The sequence below is a fragment of the Aulonocara sp. 'chitande type north' Nkhata Bay genome, linkage group LG20 (genome assembly GCF_057382095.1).
Source record: "Aulonocara sp. 'chitande type north' Nkhata Bay isolate Kocher_YH1m ecotype deep benthic linkage group LG20, A_spYH_male_GT1.1, whole genome shotgun sequence".
NCBI classification, from domain to species: domain Eukaryota; kingdom Metazoa; phylum Chordata; class Actinopteri; order Cichliformes; family Cichlidae; genus Aulonocara; species Aulonocara sp. 'chitande type north' Nkhata Bay.
This window is the reverse complement of record NC_141363.1, coordinates 30,937,680-30,956,093: the sequence shown is the minus strand read 5'-3', so window position 1 is coordinate 30,956,093 and position 18,414 is coordinate 30,937,680. Positions and strand designations below refer to the sequence as shown.

Here is an 18,414-nt window from a genome sequence, read left to right as displayed (position 1 = left end):
GCTAAATACTTTATTTGGCACAGTATATCATCAGAACTGCCTTTTAGCACATGACTAGATATTGCTTTCTGTTATTCATCAGCCAGTTATTGAGTAGAGAAGCAAAACTATAGCTTTAAAAATAAATAAATAAGATTTTTGGCCTACTCTGGTGTGGTAATTACAGGTGTGGAGGATAAGATAACCTCTTAAGCACTTTGGATAAACAGATAATATGATCGCCTGTGCCAGAGAACATCTTAACCACTGTGGCCCTAGACTGAAGCAGCTTTTGTCCCCCGGTGAACAGCAAACGTCTACCGAAACAATTAAAATTATTCCCACTCAAGCATTTTAATAGTCCGAATAACCTTTTAGTTTGAGTTTCTCTGCATAGTTAGAGAGGTGGAAGGAATCTCTTAATTGCCACTCTCTTCAGCCTCATTACTTTAATATAAACAGCTTTTCGCTGGGAGATCACACGTCTCCAGTCAAGGTTTACTGTGGCAATTTCTGACGGCAGAAGATAAGAAAATGACAACAGCTAAACCTCCTCTTTACTCTCCATTTTTCTAGTATCAGCAAGCAAAAAATTGTGGATTTTTTTTCTTGATATAAGAAATAATCGAGTATCTGCCAAAGGACCTCTGGGATAGCTGCTGTTATCCTCCCTGCATGGACTAAACTTAAACATGGAGACACTGCCAATGTACTGGTTGTTGCTTAAGGGTTTGTTGTATCCTGTTAAAGTGAAACGTGCTTGATGTCATTTGTGCAGACTAGCCAGCGCTGTTGGTCTCAAAGGAACGGCATTTAAAGCTTTGTTTCAGCAGAGAGATTTCAGATCATTTCAGCCTGAATCTACAGTATGACACTGTATTTGTTATCTTTCTTTCCTTTTTTTCTCCTCAGGAAGCTCTAGCTCTGTGCTGTGACTGATTTGGTTAAATTCATATTAGCTGCAGCTCTTAGTTCCCAGTTGCAGTGTGGCTGCAGGTACATGGATACATATAGTGACTGCAGGGAGGGGGAAAAAACAAAAGAAAACAGAACATACATCTGCTGAAAATCCATTATCTCCATTATAAAAATAAAGAAAAAAGAAACCTGGGGGCTTGTGTAAAGAGTCATGATGGTTTAACAGTCTTCAACAGCAATGTACTATAGGTCACAACAGTCAATTATACAGACAGATACCACAGGAGCCACTGATTAAGATAAAGAAGCATTTGGAGCAGATCCCATTTTCAGAAATAAAGAGCACCAGAAGTGAATGTGCTGCAGGCTTGAAACCACCCTAAAGGCTGCAGGCTGGTAGTTGTGCAACAGTGGCTAAATTATTGAATGGCTGCAGAAACCCTCATCTGTCAGTTAGTGAGATGGTCAGTCAGTTAGTTTGGAAGGCAGGCGCGATGAAACAGCAAGTGTTGTATCGGTGGTTCCACAGTACTGTGCGTTGGGTCAGGCCGTTTTCACCTGTCACAGGAAGCCGTGTGGACTTGAAAGAGTCCTCGACTCAAAGAGAAGATTTAAGCAAGAGGAGAGCGTGTGTCTGTGTGATGTGAGACAGATAAATGTCAAGTTCTGAGAGAAGAAAGTGTCTTATTACAACTAATTGAAGTCAATTCAAGAAAGAGGACTAGAGATAGAGATGGGGGTCTTTTAAGCTGTCGTTTACAGTCGGTGAGTGAGGACAGGAAGTGGATTTTTCAAAAATATATCAAAAGACTCGAAATTTCTTGAAGTCAAAGCGAGGTGAATTGGTTTGTGACATTGAAAGCTTTACCTTATTCACTTATTCGTTTACCTATGATCCAACGACAGCATAATAAGACTATATACACCATGAACCTGTACCCTCTGCTCCAACTATGATTAATATGTTAAAGTCAGCTTAATGATAATGATGGCTAAATTCATCAGGCCCTTGGAAGTTCTGCGCTTATCTGTTTGAGTGCCATAGGTCATGCACTGCATTAACTGCTTCAATTATTCATCCTCACTGCCCTCGGTTCTGGAAATGCACGGCAGGGTGAGGAATCCAGCATTGCCATTTTGCTTGGTGAAATATAAATCCCTTTAAATTAGAGGCTCTTGATGGATTCGACCCCCCGCGTGACTACTCAACACCCTCCAAACCTGAACCCCCAGGGGATCTATAATGCTGCAATTATATTTATCACCTCGATAGTCAAAAGGAAGGCCCTCTTCCCCCCAGTCTCTCTGGCTGAACACTTGGGAGTAAATCACTATGGACTGACAAACAGCTGACATTCACGTGCTACATCTTTGTGTCCTTCTTAATCCAGCGTGCCTTTTCACTGCGGGTCTGGGACTTGGCAAAGTCAGAGAGTCCTGCGAAAGTACTGTGGTCTATTTTATGACCGGTTTCATCCCTGGTCTCCTGCTATTGCTAAATATGAGTCCTGTCCTTAACAGGCCAATTTCTCCTCCCTCGCAACTCAGACTAGATGTAAAACTCATTGTGCTGGCAACTTACTGCGATCAATTCCACAGTGATACTTTGTGGGAGGTTTTCCTGAAATCCAAGTCGTTTTATCAAATGGGAAAACTAAAACCCATCGCTCTGGCTTGACTCCAGACAGACAGGAAAGTACAAACTACAGTTATCTCTGCCAACTTCACCTGAAGCCAGGATGAAGGTGCACAATAAGATAGTGCCTGCAGAGGAGAGAGAAAGTAGAACAAAAAAAAAAAGAAACAAAAAAAAAAGACGGAGAGGAAAAAATTGAAGAGATCAATACAGGCTGGCCATCACTCTAGTCTCAGCTTGGGGTAATGGGCAGCCATATTGCATTAGTCCGCTAGATAGTTCTCCTTGAAGTGGTGAAGCGAGAATCCTACTAATGCATCTGACATTTCAATGCAACCAAACACGGCAGCCACAAAGAAATTTCTCAAGGCCTCGCAGATCAACTTGCACGGATGCTGAAACAATATCCACCCAGCAATGCTGTTGTTGTTGTTGTTGTTGTGCAGCTCTTAAAAACAAAAAAAAAACTAACTGTATTTCTTCAAATAAAACCCACTTGTTATCTCCGATCAAGGCCGGGGGGGGGGTGTGGATCACAGAAACAAATAAATATAGCCCCTTAATACAGGCCAGGAAATGAAACAATCCCCTCTGCCTGAAAATGTTTTGCAACAAGGCTGCTAAGAAATTAAACAATTGCAGGAAGTGTTACGTTTCAGTGTCCTCAGGGAGTGTGTCAGGGAGGATCCAGGTTTGCAATATGAAGGTTTTCCATGGAAGCTACAATGTTATGCATATTCTGCTATTGTTAGTTTTTTTTCTTCTATTATATTTACAGTTCATGTGCTCATGCTGTGCATCATTAAACACCGTGTGAAATTAGCAGAGCACGAGTGCATTTGGTAGCTGGATTGATCACCATCCTCGTTTTGACACACATTGATGTGTTGAGGGCAAGCGGGATCCTCCAGGCTTAAAAGGCGAAGCCAACCCAGAAGTGCCAGAGACTATAGTTCCTCAAATAGCCACTTGAGGCTGGATCCAAATGCAAGTCAGCCCCCAAAGACTCCCACGTGCACACGACAGCCTGTTACAAAAAATGCTTTTAGTCGGCACTGCTAATTTTCCTGTTCATGAAAACTGTACGGGGGGTACATTTTTAATAACTCACCAGAGTAAATTTTATGAGAGCCCAAAGTTATGCATTATTAGAGACGTTTCCGCTTTGAGTGACAGGCAGATGGGAAACAGGCGGCTATAGCTGCTAGCTGTCTGCTGCTCATCAGCTCAGCTCTGTTGTCTGGAGCACTTTTAATACAATTATCTGACTAATCTTGTTTGCTGTGTGGCTAATTGTACCAAAAGACCACTGACGATGCCTGTGCTGTAGTATTTTGTTAATTTTATTGTTAAGTTAAAATTAAAGCATTGTAGTTTTTTTTATATGCTAGGTATCTGTTCAATGCATCCTTAAATACAGCTTTCTAACCATCCAAAAACAAACACTTTTAGCTCTAAAAAAAAAAAAAGATGGCAGCCCATTGTTTATGGATCTGTGCATCAGAGTGATGCTCTACTTGTTGTTAAAGTAAAATAAAAAGTTTAACAGATAAACTCAGGCAATCCTGTTGATTTAATTTAAGACTGAGTCACTGCTCGCCACAGTATTAAGAGTGTAATGCAGTAACTTTAACAGGGCAAGTGGGAGAAGATTGGAACGAGGCTTAGTACCTAATCATGATTACTTATAGAGATGAAATGGAGGATATTACAAACTAAGGCCTGCCTCTAACAAAAGCCTGTTACGTCCTGAAGTTGAGGTAAATAAAGAACCCGGTGATTATTTAGGAAATATAGTCAGCCATTTAGAATAATTCTTATTTAATTCAATACCTTTGCGGTTAGTTCTGGTGCAGAACCGGTGCCCCTGAATGAATTCTGTGACTGTACATTCACGCTATTACATAATTAATGTGTTTATTAAAGATAAGATGCCTTGGGTACTGGAAGCTTTCCGTCATAGGGAATAATTCCCATTTGCGTATGAATACAAAATAGTGCAAAGCGACTGGAGCTCAGTTGCAACAGTGTGACTGAACAACAATGGCTTATAATTCCATAGCCCTTATGTAGCTGTTAGAGAGTCATAATAATATCACAGTGTTTACTGCTCTTTGCATAAGAATATAGGAGACATCAGTAGGAAATGAGAAAACTAGTGGGAAGAAGCTGTGTTTATCTCAGGATACTGTTTAGGATAAATCAGGTCTTTTCCCTATTTGTTCCTATTCAGGCTACTTTCTCTCTCTTACTTCTGCCTCTGCCCCGTCTATCTGTCGATGCATATTACTCAGGCACAAACAGCTTCTTAAAGTTTTAATGAGTGATCACACTGGACATGAATGCACACAGATAAAATATTCATGCATGCTGGACTTCTGATCGGTGCCTGTGGGACATCATTAGCTTCGCTCATTTTAGAGGTTTCTGCGCATTAGTCTATTAGAAGAAGAGACAGAGATCACTCCCTTCAAAATTACAGGAAATGGACTGGGATCTATAGAGGTGAGAAGCAGCAAAGTACTTCTGTGGCATGGCTGTGTCCTATCATGGATGAAGGGTAATTTTTCCCAGACCTGGGTGACATCCATCTTCTTTGCACAAAGGAGAAAAAGGCAGAGAAGCTACAAAAAGCCCAGCTGTTGTTACCTCTTGTGCATTAAGATCTTTCTGCAATCATTCAGTATGTTTGTTTGAATACACAGGGCATTGAAAATGTGGAGTAATGTACCCTTGTCCTAATTTCACACACAAACTGCAGTAGCAACTGCAGAAAATCTCTGCAGACCCTGTAAAGCGCAGCACAATAAACTCAATTTTTTGATAAAGCTAGTTGACCCGTTGTACTGTATACCAACTGAGCATCTCCTGGCGACAGTAACGACCGCTGTTTCACACAGACCGCTATGTGCCAACAACAGCAGCAATGTGGAAAAAGCTGGTGAGTCACGCGTGTGCACAATTTTCAGCCCAGTTACAGCCAGAAACCACCTCACCTGTGTGAATGCAAAGCTCTGCTGTAAGATCCTAACCTCTCTGGACACAAGTCTAAACATAATCACCTGTTTACCCAGCAAAAGGATCACAGTGGCTTTAAACAATCAGAACAAAACAAACAAAGCTGTTTCTAATAGGGAACTTTATCGACCATTAATTTTCTTTGTAATTATATGGCTTTTGTGAGAACAGCCTAAAAACGTTCAAGAAGCTCGACTCCATTTACTAAGCAGACTAAATATCTTAAACCTCTCTGCTACATACAGACCAGAGCGATTCGAGCTGACTACTCAGAGAGACCATCTTTGCTCAGACTCGTGCAATCTCACTTCCAGTGGTAAAAAACAAACAACAAAAAAAGAAAAAACCCACAATGGCAGAATATAAAACAAAACTCTCCCAAATGACCAGTTTCCGGACTATTCTCTTTTCTCCTCTTTGGATAAAGTGAACATGTTAGACATGTATTTTCAAACAATACCCTTTCTGCTTCAGCAAAATACTCAATGATTGCATTTAAATAAGAGTAAGATGTGTTCGGGCTTTCCTCATTACTGTAGAGAAACATCTCTACAAGATGTTTCTCTGTCTACATTTCTAGTAACACTCCACAACTGGCTGGGGAGAGAAAGCAGAAGTTGCCAAACAGATCAATAATTCATCCACCCAAAACAGATTTTATAATGAATTGGAAAGGCAAAACTAATCATCTTCTGGGTGGGTGCAAGTGCAAGTGCGTTTTAAAAATTGTAAATACACATTTCAGAAAATAATTAGAACTTAACTTTGTGGACGGGTCACCTTTCTTTACCTGCTTCTTTGGAGAGTTGTGTGAAAGCCTCCACTCCCTTCTCTCCATAGCTGCCCTCCGAGGCGATGGTGGAGACGTAAGTCCAGTTCAGCGCTAGGATAATGTCCACCATGGCCTGGGCCTGGAACGAGTCTGGCGGAACCACCCGAGAGAAAAAGTCATAGCGTCTGTCATCACTCAGCTCCGGGGCCGTTGACGCGTAGCTGATCTGCGGGATCTTAAAGAGAAGAAGTGCGGCTGTTATTGTGGTGCAGCAGCAAAAGGTAGTTTCCGTGGTGACTACTTGGACAAATCACATTTTTTGAATGACTGTGTTTGAAATTGCGCACTATTTATTGTACGGTGCACTACATTTGCTCTCTGTCATTTTATTTAAGTGCTCTCAATTTAGTATTCAAAGTGTGAAATGTATGCGCTATATACCCTCGGCTCGGCGCTCTGAAAAAAAAAAATCCCGCAGTGGAACGCAGTAAGAGTATGTTTTTCTACCATTCTCAGAGACTGATAGAGTGTTTACCCGGGTCAGCCATATTTTGAGGCTAAACTGCCTCGAGATGGTGTGAGAAGACTTTTATGTTTTTGAAAACTAAATACAAAGCAACTTCCAGCAGCAACACTTACTAAGAAAACTGGAGGAGAAACAGCTCTATAAGAAGACAAGCATCTCTAAGGCTTACTACACATCATCTGTTTAAAGCATACTTTGTTTAAATATTACTTTAAGCCAAAGGGGATCTTTATTCTTAGTGTTCTTTAACACTACCCATTCTGTCACAAATGTTTGCAAAGGCAGAGTCTGCCGCTTAAATTTTGTACACCTGCAGCAATGGGACTGAAAATATCTGGTTCCAACGGTTCAAACTTGTCTTTAAATATCTTAAACTGAGCCTTGGGACAGCACCTGAGTTGTCAGCTTAAGTTAAGTTTTCTGATTGGTTTAACTCTGCAAGCAGAACGTTTAAAGAGTAGGTGGGTGGGACTGCTGGCTTACATACAAGAGTAGAAAAACCTTAAACTGATTGGTTGGGGCAGTCTGAAGTTTTTGGGTCGTTTGATTTACTTGTGCATACACTCAACTCATTGTCTGTAACTTTGGTCATGTTAAATAATACGTTCCACCATTATAACAGCATATCTATGATAGAAAATGAAGGAAAACATAATAGCAAACCTTTAGCTAACACAGTGGCTAATGCAGAAAATGTAAACACTGTTCATCTCCTTTCACTGTGTCATAGCCAGATGTTGATCAATGTTTTTGACAAATTGGGGTGTAAAATAAATGAGCGTTTTACTTTCCTTATATTTCATATTACCTCATCAACTGATCAAGTACATATTCACATTTTGCAATATTTTACAAGGCCTATATTGGGTCTATTACCCAGGCCATATGCAGAGCTGTCACTTTCAACTCTTATAGCATATCAATGAAGACTTATTGCAGAAAATGCCTTTGCAGCACTTTTTATAAAACAGCAGCACAGATTGTACTCTGTAACACTTACCCCTTAATAAGACCTTAATCTGTCTCCATCATCCTTTAGCATAGCCAAATTTAGAACTTAAAGAACTCAATATAACTGTGCTACTGACCTCATCTATGCACATAGAAAGACAAGTTTTATTTCATTTCTAGAGCCTTCTAGACTTTCAATCACATCCTAAGGCCTTTCTCAGTGAAGGAAGTAAGGTAGCATGCACCAAAAAATAAATAAATACAAATAAAAAAGATGACTCAAACACCTGGAGTTTAACATTTTAAAATAAATCCATCAGGTGCTTTTCTTTTCTTTTCCAGTTGTCTAAGGGATCCTTCATTGTGAAAGCCCTGTTTACAACTTTAATGTTCACATTATTAAGGTTTTTATGCTGAATGGACAAGAAACATGTTATTTAAAACTTGCAAACGGTGCTTTCATTCTGCCTCATTAAGACTCGAGGTGCCTTCTGCACTCGTGCTACATCCGGTCTTAATGGGTTAAAGAAAGCAACATAATCACACTTAATTATCACCCCAATCTACGCAGCTACTGTGCAATTTAGTGAATGAGCAGATAAATAAGAGTGTCTCAGAAGAACATAAAACTGATTCAGTAAGGTCAAGCTCTTTACAAAGATGCAAGATAGTCATTTTTCCTAATGTTTAGAAAAAGGTTAATAGTCTGCAGGTGTTCTCTGAGTACCCTTTGAGTGGTTCAGATTTTGATGGAAACTCATTCTGTCAGTCCACCACTTTGGTCCAGAATTACCTATTAAAACTAAACAATTTTATGCCATGAAACTTTTCACAAGGCTGCATGGTTCACACATCAAACATTTCAACTGTCCAGTACTTTGATTATAACCAAATACTTTCATTCTGACGGTATTCCTGGAATAGACTTTATGTTAGGGCTGGGCGATATGGTCTAAAATTCATATCGCGATATAATTCGAAGCATGCGCGGTAACGATATATATCGCGGTATATTCTTTTCTTCTGTATAACGTATTTTCCACACTACAAGGCACACTTAAAATCCTTTAATTTTCTCAAAAATCGAGAGTGTACCTTTTGTATGAATTCTGGTTGTGCTTACTGACCTCGAACCGATTTGGGCGTGCAGAAATCTGTTAAAAAATGTTTTAGTACAACTTTGGTAAGCCGCACTGCTTGATGGATTGTCAGAGCATTACGGCTGCCTTAGTGAGGAGCTTTGCGGAGTAATCTGGGTCCAAAACTCTGTCTACTTCCGGTCCCAAAATCAAACGATCACTGAGAGTTAAAAACGGTCTAAATTCTTTAATCTTTAATAAAATCATCAGCGTTGCTGTTTTACCAGGTGTAACAATTAAGTTTAACATCCAGGCATCCATGAAAACAGAAGTTATTAAAGTTAGAAGTTAGAAGGACGTTAGCTCGCTAGTTTCCACCTAAACATGACATACCATGTTCTGACTGAGAGATTTTTGAAACTAATTAAAACGTACAGCTCTGCTACCACTTCCGACATAAATGAAGACAGAAAACTAAACAGCAGTGGCGTTTGCAGGGTTACTGAAGTTGGACTAGCTGGTATATAATGTTGTGCTACGTGATTGCTAGCGAGCTGTAGTGAAGCTGGAGGATGAATGCCAACTTTTTTTCCACTCGATAAAAGTTAACGTGAGGGATTCTGGTGGTTAGGGACAAATGCAATCGTATAGCAGGATGCTATACAAGGGCCAAACTTCAGTCAGGAGAACAACTGATCATTCATCCACAATACAAGATTAGTTATTAATATACTGCAACAACATGGGAATAGAGCAGCTGCGAGAGAATTCAACATTAATGAATCAATGTTACGAAAGTGGAGGAAGCGCAGTTTTTGGCTTTCCCCATATTTCAAAAGTTTCTTTGCTATGACTGTCGGCATAATTTGCAGATGATAGGAGTCTGAATGCTCGGAAAGCTCCCGGCCCAGACGGTGTGTCTCCTGCCACCCTCAGACAATGTGCAAACGAGCTGGCCCCAGTGTTTTCTGGCATCTTCAACTCCTCACTGCAGGCATGTCATGTGCCTGCCTGCTTCAAGTCCTCTACCATAATCCCTGTCCCCAAGAAACCTAGGATCACTGGACTAAATGACTACAGACCCGTGGCTCTGACATCTGTGGTCATGAAGTCATTTGAGCGCCTAGTTCTCTCCCATCTCAAGACCCTCACGGCCCCCCTCCTGGACCCCCTGCAGTTTGCATATAGAGCCAACAGGTCTGTAGACGACGCCATCAACATGGCCCTACACTTCATCCTGCAGCATCTGGACTCCCCAGGAACCTACGCCAGGATCCTGTTTGTGGACTTCAGCTCTGCCTTCAACACCATCCTTCCAGACCATCTCCGAGGCAAGCTTTCTCAGATGAATGTGCCTGATCCCATCTGCCGGTGGATCACTGACTTCCTGACGGACAGGAAGCAGCACGTGAGGCTGGGGAAGAATGTCTCGGACTCCCGGACCATCAGCACCGGCTCCCCTCAGGGCTGTGTTCTTTCTCCTCTGCTCTTCTCCCTGTACACCAACTGCTGCACCTCCACCCACCAGTCTGTCAAGCTAATCAAGTTCGCAGATGACACCACCGTCATTGGGCTCATCTCTGACGGGGATGAGTCTGCCTACAGGAGGGAGGTTGAACGTCTGGTGTCTTGGTGCAGCCACAACAACCTGGTGCTGAATGCCCAGAAGACAGTGGAGATTATTGTGGACTTCAGGAAGCACACAGCCCCACTCCCCCCCATCATCCTGACTGACACCCCCATCACCTCTGTGGACTCATTCCGCTTCCTGGGTACCACCATCACCCAGGACCTGAAGTGGGAGCCCACCATCACCTCCGTCATCAAGAAAGCCCAGCAGAGGATGTACTTCCTGAGGCAGCTGAAGAAATTCAACCTGCCAACACGGACGATGATGCAATTCTACACTGCAATCATCGAGTCCATCCTCACCTCCTCCATCACCGTGTGGTACGCTGGAGCCACTATCAGGGACAAACAGAGACTGCAGCGTGTTGTGCGCTCTGCTGAGAAGGTGATTGGCTGCAGACTCCCATCTCTGCAGGACCTGTACACCTCCAGGACACTGCGGCGTGCAGCCCGGATCTCAGCTGACCCTTCTCACCCTGGACACAGTCTGTTTGACCTGCTCCCCTCAGGCAGGAGGCTCCGGTCCATTCGCACCAGAACCTCTCGCCACAAGAACAGTTTCTTCCCCTCTGCTGTTGGACACATGAACAATAACCACATGACTGTCCCCGCCACTAACACATGACCCTACGCTGTGTCACTGCATCATTTCATGTCTGGCACTGATCACCACCTGCACTCATGTATATATCTTTCTACGTAGCACTCATAATTCTTATTCTCATGTATATATGTTTGGCACTGATCACCACCTGCACTCATGTATATATCTTTCTACGCAGCACTCATAATTCTTATTCTCATGTATATATCTCATGTATATCTCATGCACATATCTTTCTTTCTACATAGCACTTTAATTCTTATTGTCTGCACTGAAGCACCGCAGCAATTTCCTAATGTTGTAAACCTCAACATCTGGCAATAAACCCATTCTGATTCTGATTCTGATTCTGATGATAATGGTTTTAGCCGCTGCGATGCTTTCGACCAAAACAGGCGCAGCTTGATGACATCATCAACATGCGCTATAGCGATAGAGCGGTATAGTCAAAATCTCTATCGTTGGCCAAATTTATATCGTTTATATTGTATATCGTTTATATCACCCACCCCTACTTTATGTGTGTTCAGACAGAAAATTAAGTCACTTTTAAAGTCACTGCAAGGACAAGAGTGTACACGAATTTGTCTGGAAAGGTGCAAATTGATGCCAAGACACATCAGTGTGTAATAATGGAAGTCTGTGCATAACCCAGGGATTTAAATGGAGTGGGAAAGAATGGCAGAATGGGAGAGCAGAAAAAACTTTCACAGACACACGCAGTGCACCCAGTGTTAGCTGTAGCTGTGCATCTGGCTGTTTGGGGTGAATAAACACAAATAATCCAGCTGTTAAATTTGCACAAATGACACGAGGCGACGCTATGCTTTCTGTGTCTGAACACAGTGTTTCTCTTCTCTTCTATTCACATGAGCTGTATTAGCTACTAAAAAATCCAAACTCCTCAGACAACAAAGGGATCTAGTGTTTACCCAGCGTGTTTCGGGATTTGCCACCATAACCACATCTGCTGTCACTTTTAGGTTAAAAATGCCCCCCTCCCCCTCCGCTTCCATTAGACAGGTGGGTGCACAAGCAGGGACATACAGCATGTCCTCTTGAACCCAGTGAAGTAGCCCATTACACAGTCCATTAAAAGCAGTGTGTGAATGGCATTCATTTCTGTTAGCGTGATCAAAAGCAGTCGGACACTGGGGAAACACAAGAATGAGGACACTGCAGCTCGCTGATGAGAATGCTTCAATTCACACAGTGTGAGCTATAGCTCACAACTCACAGAGGGTCAGTTGCACAAAACTGACAAATGGAGGACCAGAGGTGGGGGTTAGACTCAAGGTAGCTCAATATGTTTCAAGCAATAAACAAATAAACACATAAAAAGAAGAAATCAGCCAATGCCAAATTTAAGTCAATGTATGAGCAGGGAATGCTGTTGCATCACAAGTCAGATACTACCAAATCCGCCTAAATTGAGTGTACTGGGTTAAAGATGAAGTACAACAAAGTAATGGAAAAGCAAAAGCAACAGTGATTTGAATTTAAAAAGGCTCTTCTTCCTGAAAGTGAAGCACCTATTTGGAACATTTGATAGGGTTCTATCTATCAGTGCTGCTGTAGTAATACCGTGGAGTAAAAAGGTGTTATAGGTTTGTTGAATCACGTCCTATCTCCGCTCCAGCTGGGACCAAAAGCTTCTTGAACATTTGGCTCTCAGGAGCTTTTCGCTGCAGGGAAACATTTAAGATGGCAATGTCTTTTTACTTTGTCTCAGGCTTGCACCCTGTTGATATAATTTCTCCACTCCCTATGTCACAGGAATTGCAGCGCAAACATTCGCACGTTCAGTCGGTCCTTTTTTAATTAGCACTTTGACCTCCAGGTAACAAAAGTGCAAAACCCTGATTGAGGAAAAGCTCGGTTGCCGAGATTAAACCTGCTGAAAGTATAAACTGATGCTGACAAGATTATAACACCTTTCAATTTTCCTATCTGGCGGTTATTAATTTAGCTCCCTGTATGAAATAAGTGGATTAAATTAAAATCTTAACTTGATTATCTTTCTCAGTAGATTAGAAGAAACCGAGTTTCACGTTTCCACTTTGGTCACAGTTACGTGACCGATTCTCAAATCCGTCAAACAAATAAGCTCTCGTTGCAACAAATTGCAGCAGATTTGAATGTCTTTAGAGACGCTGATAATGCAGACATAATCAGGCAAGGAGAACAGATATTTCATCAACACTTTTGAATTGTTTTTCCGCAAATGACAATCTGGAGTAAAAGATTTGTTTTCCCTCAGTCCTTCCATCTAATTTGCTTTTATCTATATTGCATGTTTCAATAAGACATTTGACGCTATTACATGTGAAAGATGACAACATTCATAACGACGTCTTTTACGCTACAGTGCCAACAAGGTGAAGAGATGACACCGATGCCTGAAAGCAGTCTGTGTCGATGACAACTACAATAACCATGAACCGATCATGAGCAACTAAAGTCAGGCCAAGAAAGAATGATTAATGATGCCCCCCTTCAGTATCACAATTACCCAAAGCTGATGTCTGGCACCTGTCATCTGCAGTATAGATCAAGGGAAGGATTGCTGAGGGTAATCGTTGGCTTGCTCTTGAATGTATCTGGGCTGACAGGATCGATGGAGGGAAAACACAGAGGTCTGTTATAGGGGACACTGTTTTATTGATTTACCACCACAAAGTGCCGTAGCCGCCCTGAATAAAAATCTGTTGGTGGAGCTTAACAAAAGTAGAGGGGGAAAAAAGAAGAAAAGGAAGGCAGAGACTGAAGGTGGGAGGTGGGAGGAGGGTGGTAATCTGCTTACTGACATTAAATGAGAATTTCAACCTGGGTGTTTAAGTGGAGAGGTGACTAAGCGAGGTTGTGTAAAGGTTAGGCGCATTCACAGTTAGTGGGAATGCCAGGTGAAGTTAATTAGAGCACCGTGGCCTTTCGCTTGAATTTTCACATACGGCAGCCCACAAGCACCATGGGCAGCTCTAAAGAAAGGTGAGAGACTGTAATGTTTGTGCTTAAACTGTCCTGCTCTGCTAATGTGAAGGTGATAATTCTAATGAGCTGAGAGCAATTCTTGCAGATGCTGCTGGCTGCATGGTCTCTCTCTCGTGCCACAATTTGTGATTATTTGAAGAGAAATATGCAGCATATGGCACAGCACGACTCTCAGGCGGGGTAATGGCAAACATCTATCCCTGAAGATATGAACGGACACATATCCTTCTGTACAAAACAGAGGGCTATAACAGTCCATGGATTCTAAACTAAAAACAAGGGCCATCTTTCAAAGTCAGAATTTCTCTTAAAAAAAAAAACGAGACTCTGACTCCATCACTCAAAAATTAGGCACAGAACACTGGAATATTGTCCAGGCTGGGCTTTCTATCCATTAATCCATGAGCAACTCTCAAAAACACAGCTCCAAATAAACTGTGAGTGACACGGCTGAAATGTTTCCCATGGATGGCTCTAACTGGGGCAAGGGCATCCAGGCAATTCTTGTTGCAGGAATCCCTGTGCCTCTATTTGCTGCATGATTAGCTTCTAAGTATATCTTGACATCAGTCAGCTCCACTCGGCTGTTGGTAACAATTCTCCACAGTGATGGCGGAAATGACAGCGGGTTCTGACAGACTGAACTCTAACCCCATGCTGTCTGAGGCTGAGCGCCAACACACAGATTGTCCACATGACACCAGCGCAATCACATGCAAACTCTGAGCGTGATCCTCCAAACTGGCCAACCAAAAAGCTACACACCCTGGCCGTAATAGAGCAAATAATTGCTGCCAGAAAAAAAAAAAAATCTCACATCACTAGATTTATTTGTAGCTCCGCTGCCTGGCGTTGTAAAACAACGATGGTCGATATTCTATAAACAAAATAATGCAGCACTATAAACAGGCCTGTAAAGATATTGAGCTGTTATCAAGTTTTACAACTTTCCCGCTAAATCAAGTCTCGAAAGCTGTGGTGCATGGCGGGCGGGGTCGGGAGAGGAACACACAGACACGGGTTTGTATTCAGACAGCAGTGCCATTTGTAAGCAGGGCAGAGGTAATGACTGTGTCCATACATGCAACCTCAGGCTGGGCTTTGGTAATCTCTCTTTACCAGAGCGTGGCACTGCCAGCACAGCCGAAGAGGCAGGGAAGGAAGGGTGGGGGGAACTGACAGCTTTCCCTCCCTCTATCTGTCACCCTCTCCCCCTCTTTCTTCCTGCCCATCTGTGTCTCTCATTCTCACTCAAACTCTCCTTTTGTGAAGGCTCTGTCTCATCAATGTGCCCCCATACAACCTGTAACTCTCAGTCTCGCTCCCTTGTTCTCCGCCCCTCGGTGTATTTCAAACCAGCTGAAGGGAGACGAGTGAGTTTCATCTTCCTGTGCGTCTCTTCCTCCCTGTCGGCTGTCCGCATGCAGACACGCCCATACAGATGATCAGCAGACACTTCCTGCCCAGAGAGGTCCTTAGGCTGCCAGTTTCCCCCCAACCCGAGACAATCTGCCTTCAGTCATTTGGTCGAATGCCAGCCAACTTTGCCCTTCGTGGTGTCCTTCGTCCTCCTCTTTCCATATTTTTTCATTTTAACCCTCGCTCCAAAATTCTCCCACATACAATTAATTTGCAAAAGCAAATAGAACTACTGGGATTTTATCTTTACAATTTCTATCAACAATGCATCTGCAAATTTGTCAGTACCAAAGCAAAATCAGAATGTAGAAGGTTCACTGGGACAACAAATGCAGTGCCAACTTAAAGAGATCATTCTTTTCAGTTCAGTTCAGTTCTTTTTTATTTCAAACATATACATTCACCAACGTTTCATAAAATCATTCCATACAGTTACATACATTTTAATGATAATGTTTATAAAACGTCAAGTGTCGACATTAAAGTTGACACATTAAACATTTGTTTGTTTATACATTTAGCAAATATCGACAATTAAAATAGAATTTGTGTATATTTGAAATTGTGTTTCAAAGTCTGATATTCACTCTCCCATTAGCTCTGGTTTTGGTCTCTACCAAATATGCTGCTACGTACCAAAGAAAGCCTCTTTAATGAGTCAGTCACACTAAAGTTAAAATAGGACATTTAAAGCTCATAGTTGCTCAGACTGAGAGGGCAACAACCACAACCTCTGGGTGACCACTTTTCACAAAGCAACTGGTCAAGTCATCTGATGAAAGTGAACCGGACTCCAGACAGTCTCAGTCCAACTCTGACTGACTGCTATCGCACTCAAACAGACTGGCAAAGATAATCGCTGCCTGGAAACCGCTGTCTAATTTATAAACGAGACAGACTGCTAAGACGTTGCGATCAGTCACTTGTGTCTCTTTGCAACAGAGATTTAACTGGTTTGGAACTGATTGCATTCTGACTTTATTCTTATATAAAAGCACGGTTGCCGAGCATTTATGTCATTTTGCAGTTCAATTGCTGTCCTGCTGCGACTGTGCCACTATTTGTGGAAGTATTTATGAATTTCTGATTCATATTTATGATTTTATGGATGGACTATAAGTATAAGTAGTTAATTTTTGTGTAAACAAAAAATTAAACATAATTTCCCTGGGGATTAATGAAGTATTCTGATTCTGATTTTGATAAATAGATGTCAAAAGATTTGCAACAGACGGGAACAGATTTGCAATTTTTTTACTAGTTGCTGCCTGCGTCTGACCTTGAACAGAAAGAGTGAAGTGTGTAATTATAGGTTATTATAATTAAGTACAATTACAATACATAGACTGAATTGAAATTAAATGTGAATACAATTAAAGTTGCACCACGCTAACATGGTGATGGAGCTGTGAAATGAAGCATGAGTAGCACAGGTCCTGTGACTTACATGGCTGAAGCCAGCCATCTTGCAGCCTGCAGTTATTTCCAGTTTACAGTCACAAACCCAACTATTCACATTTACATCCTTCCTAAGTGTGGTGTGTGTCTCAAGTCTTGCATTAAAAGATACTGTAGTTGGCAAAGAAAATTAGGTTTTAACAGCGGTTGGGAGACAGGTTACTTATTTTAATCCCTCCACCACTAATGTCTTTACTCTCATTTTTCTCTCCTCTCCAAGGCCAGCCTCATATTGCTCGTTTTGCCATTTTCCCGGCAGCTTTTCAACAAGGATATTACTTGAACACTATTTAACCAGTCGGGATGTTTATTGTTGCAGCAGCTGGTTTTTTGCCTTGTTCTTCTTGTAGAGAAATCACAACACCCTTTCAGAGTTGCCCACACGTTGAACTAGCCCCGGTGTTACATGACAGAAAGTTAGGCTTTTATAATCCTTTATCTAACACGACCTTCCATCGTCTCCTTCTTTCCGCCCACTTTTCTTTCTCCCAGTCGATTCCCTCACCCTCTGTCTCTCCCGCTCACTCCATGCCAGTCCCCTGGGCAGCTCCCGTGCTCTGTGCCGGGCCTGAGCTCTTGCATGGCTGCCCTGCCAGAGTGTATTTTAAGACAACCAGCATGTTTCTCCATGGGTATAGAGGCTAGGTATGACTCACAAATCAGATATTTGACCAGGAGAGCCACACAGTAGAGTAAAGCTGAGGCGTGGGAGGAAAGTGTGGATAGCTCACAAAGGGAACCTGACCGACCTCCATCTTTCCATCTGGTAAACAGACTGCTATTTCAACTGTATCGGTATTTCAAAGAAATAATAATTTCCCAACACCAAATAGCTGCCTATAAGCCTCATCAGAGAAGAGTGTGTATTGAGCAGAAGCTCAGCATCTATGCAGTGCATCGTAAAGGTGTAGTGTGTTTGTTGCTGCTACAAACACATGTCACAAATAGAGCCTAGTGAGTTCAGGATCCTGCCTTTCATGCTAGCATGACAGTCGAGCTTCTATCCTGTCACTCATGAGAGTTATTTTGTACAGATACAGTATCTCTTCAAGTCATTCCGTAAAGCTTCTTTTGACTTAGGATTCAGACAAAGCAAGGCCCTGCAGAGAACAATGCGGTTCAACAGAACAGCCTTGATCATCGAGGCTGTGCTGTGCGCTTTCTTCAGGTGTGACAGAATAAAACACAGCCTGCAGGTTTATGACTAAGTGTTATCAAATGTATTCCTCTAAATCCACGGGATCTCACATTACAGTTGGCTGTATTGATTTTTCCCAGCTGTAAAGTGCACTGGACGCAGTTTCGTTTTTTTCCTCTGTGTTCTTTATAGCCTGCATGCTGACTACATTTCTTCGGCTGGAAAAATAGGAAATCTCAATAATGCTGAAATCTACATGTCGTTATTCCTCATGTGACACATCTGAATACAAATGT

General features: G+C 42.1%; 1 protein-coding gene across 1 annotated transcript in view; it reads right to left on the bottom strand.

Moving 5' to 3' along the window:
• The window catches only part of LOC147305932 (metabotropic glutamate receptor 7-like), a 75,706-nt gene that overhangs the window by 39,445 nt on the left and 17,847 nt on the right, over positions 1–18,414 (bottom strand). The window contains exon 2 of the mRNA XM_086276374.1: positions 6,342–6,558. Coding sequence (XP_086132500.1) covers positions 6,342–6,558 — 217 coding nt within the window. The remainder of the gene's footprint in view (positions 1–6,341; positions 6,559–18,414) is intronic.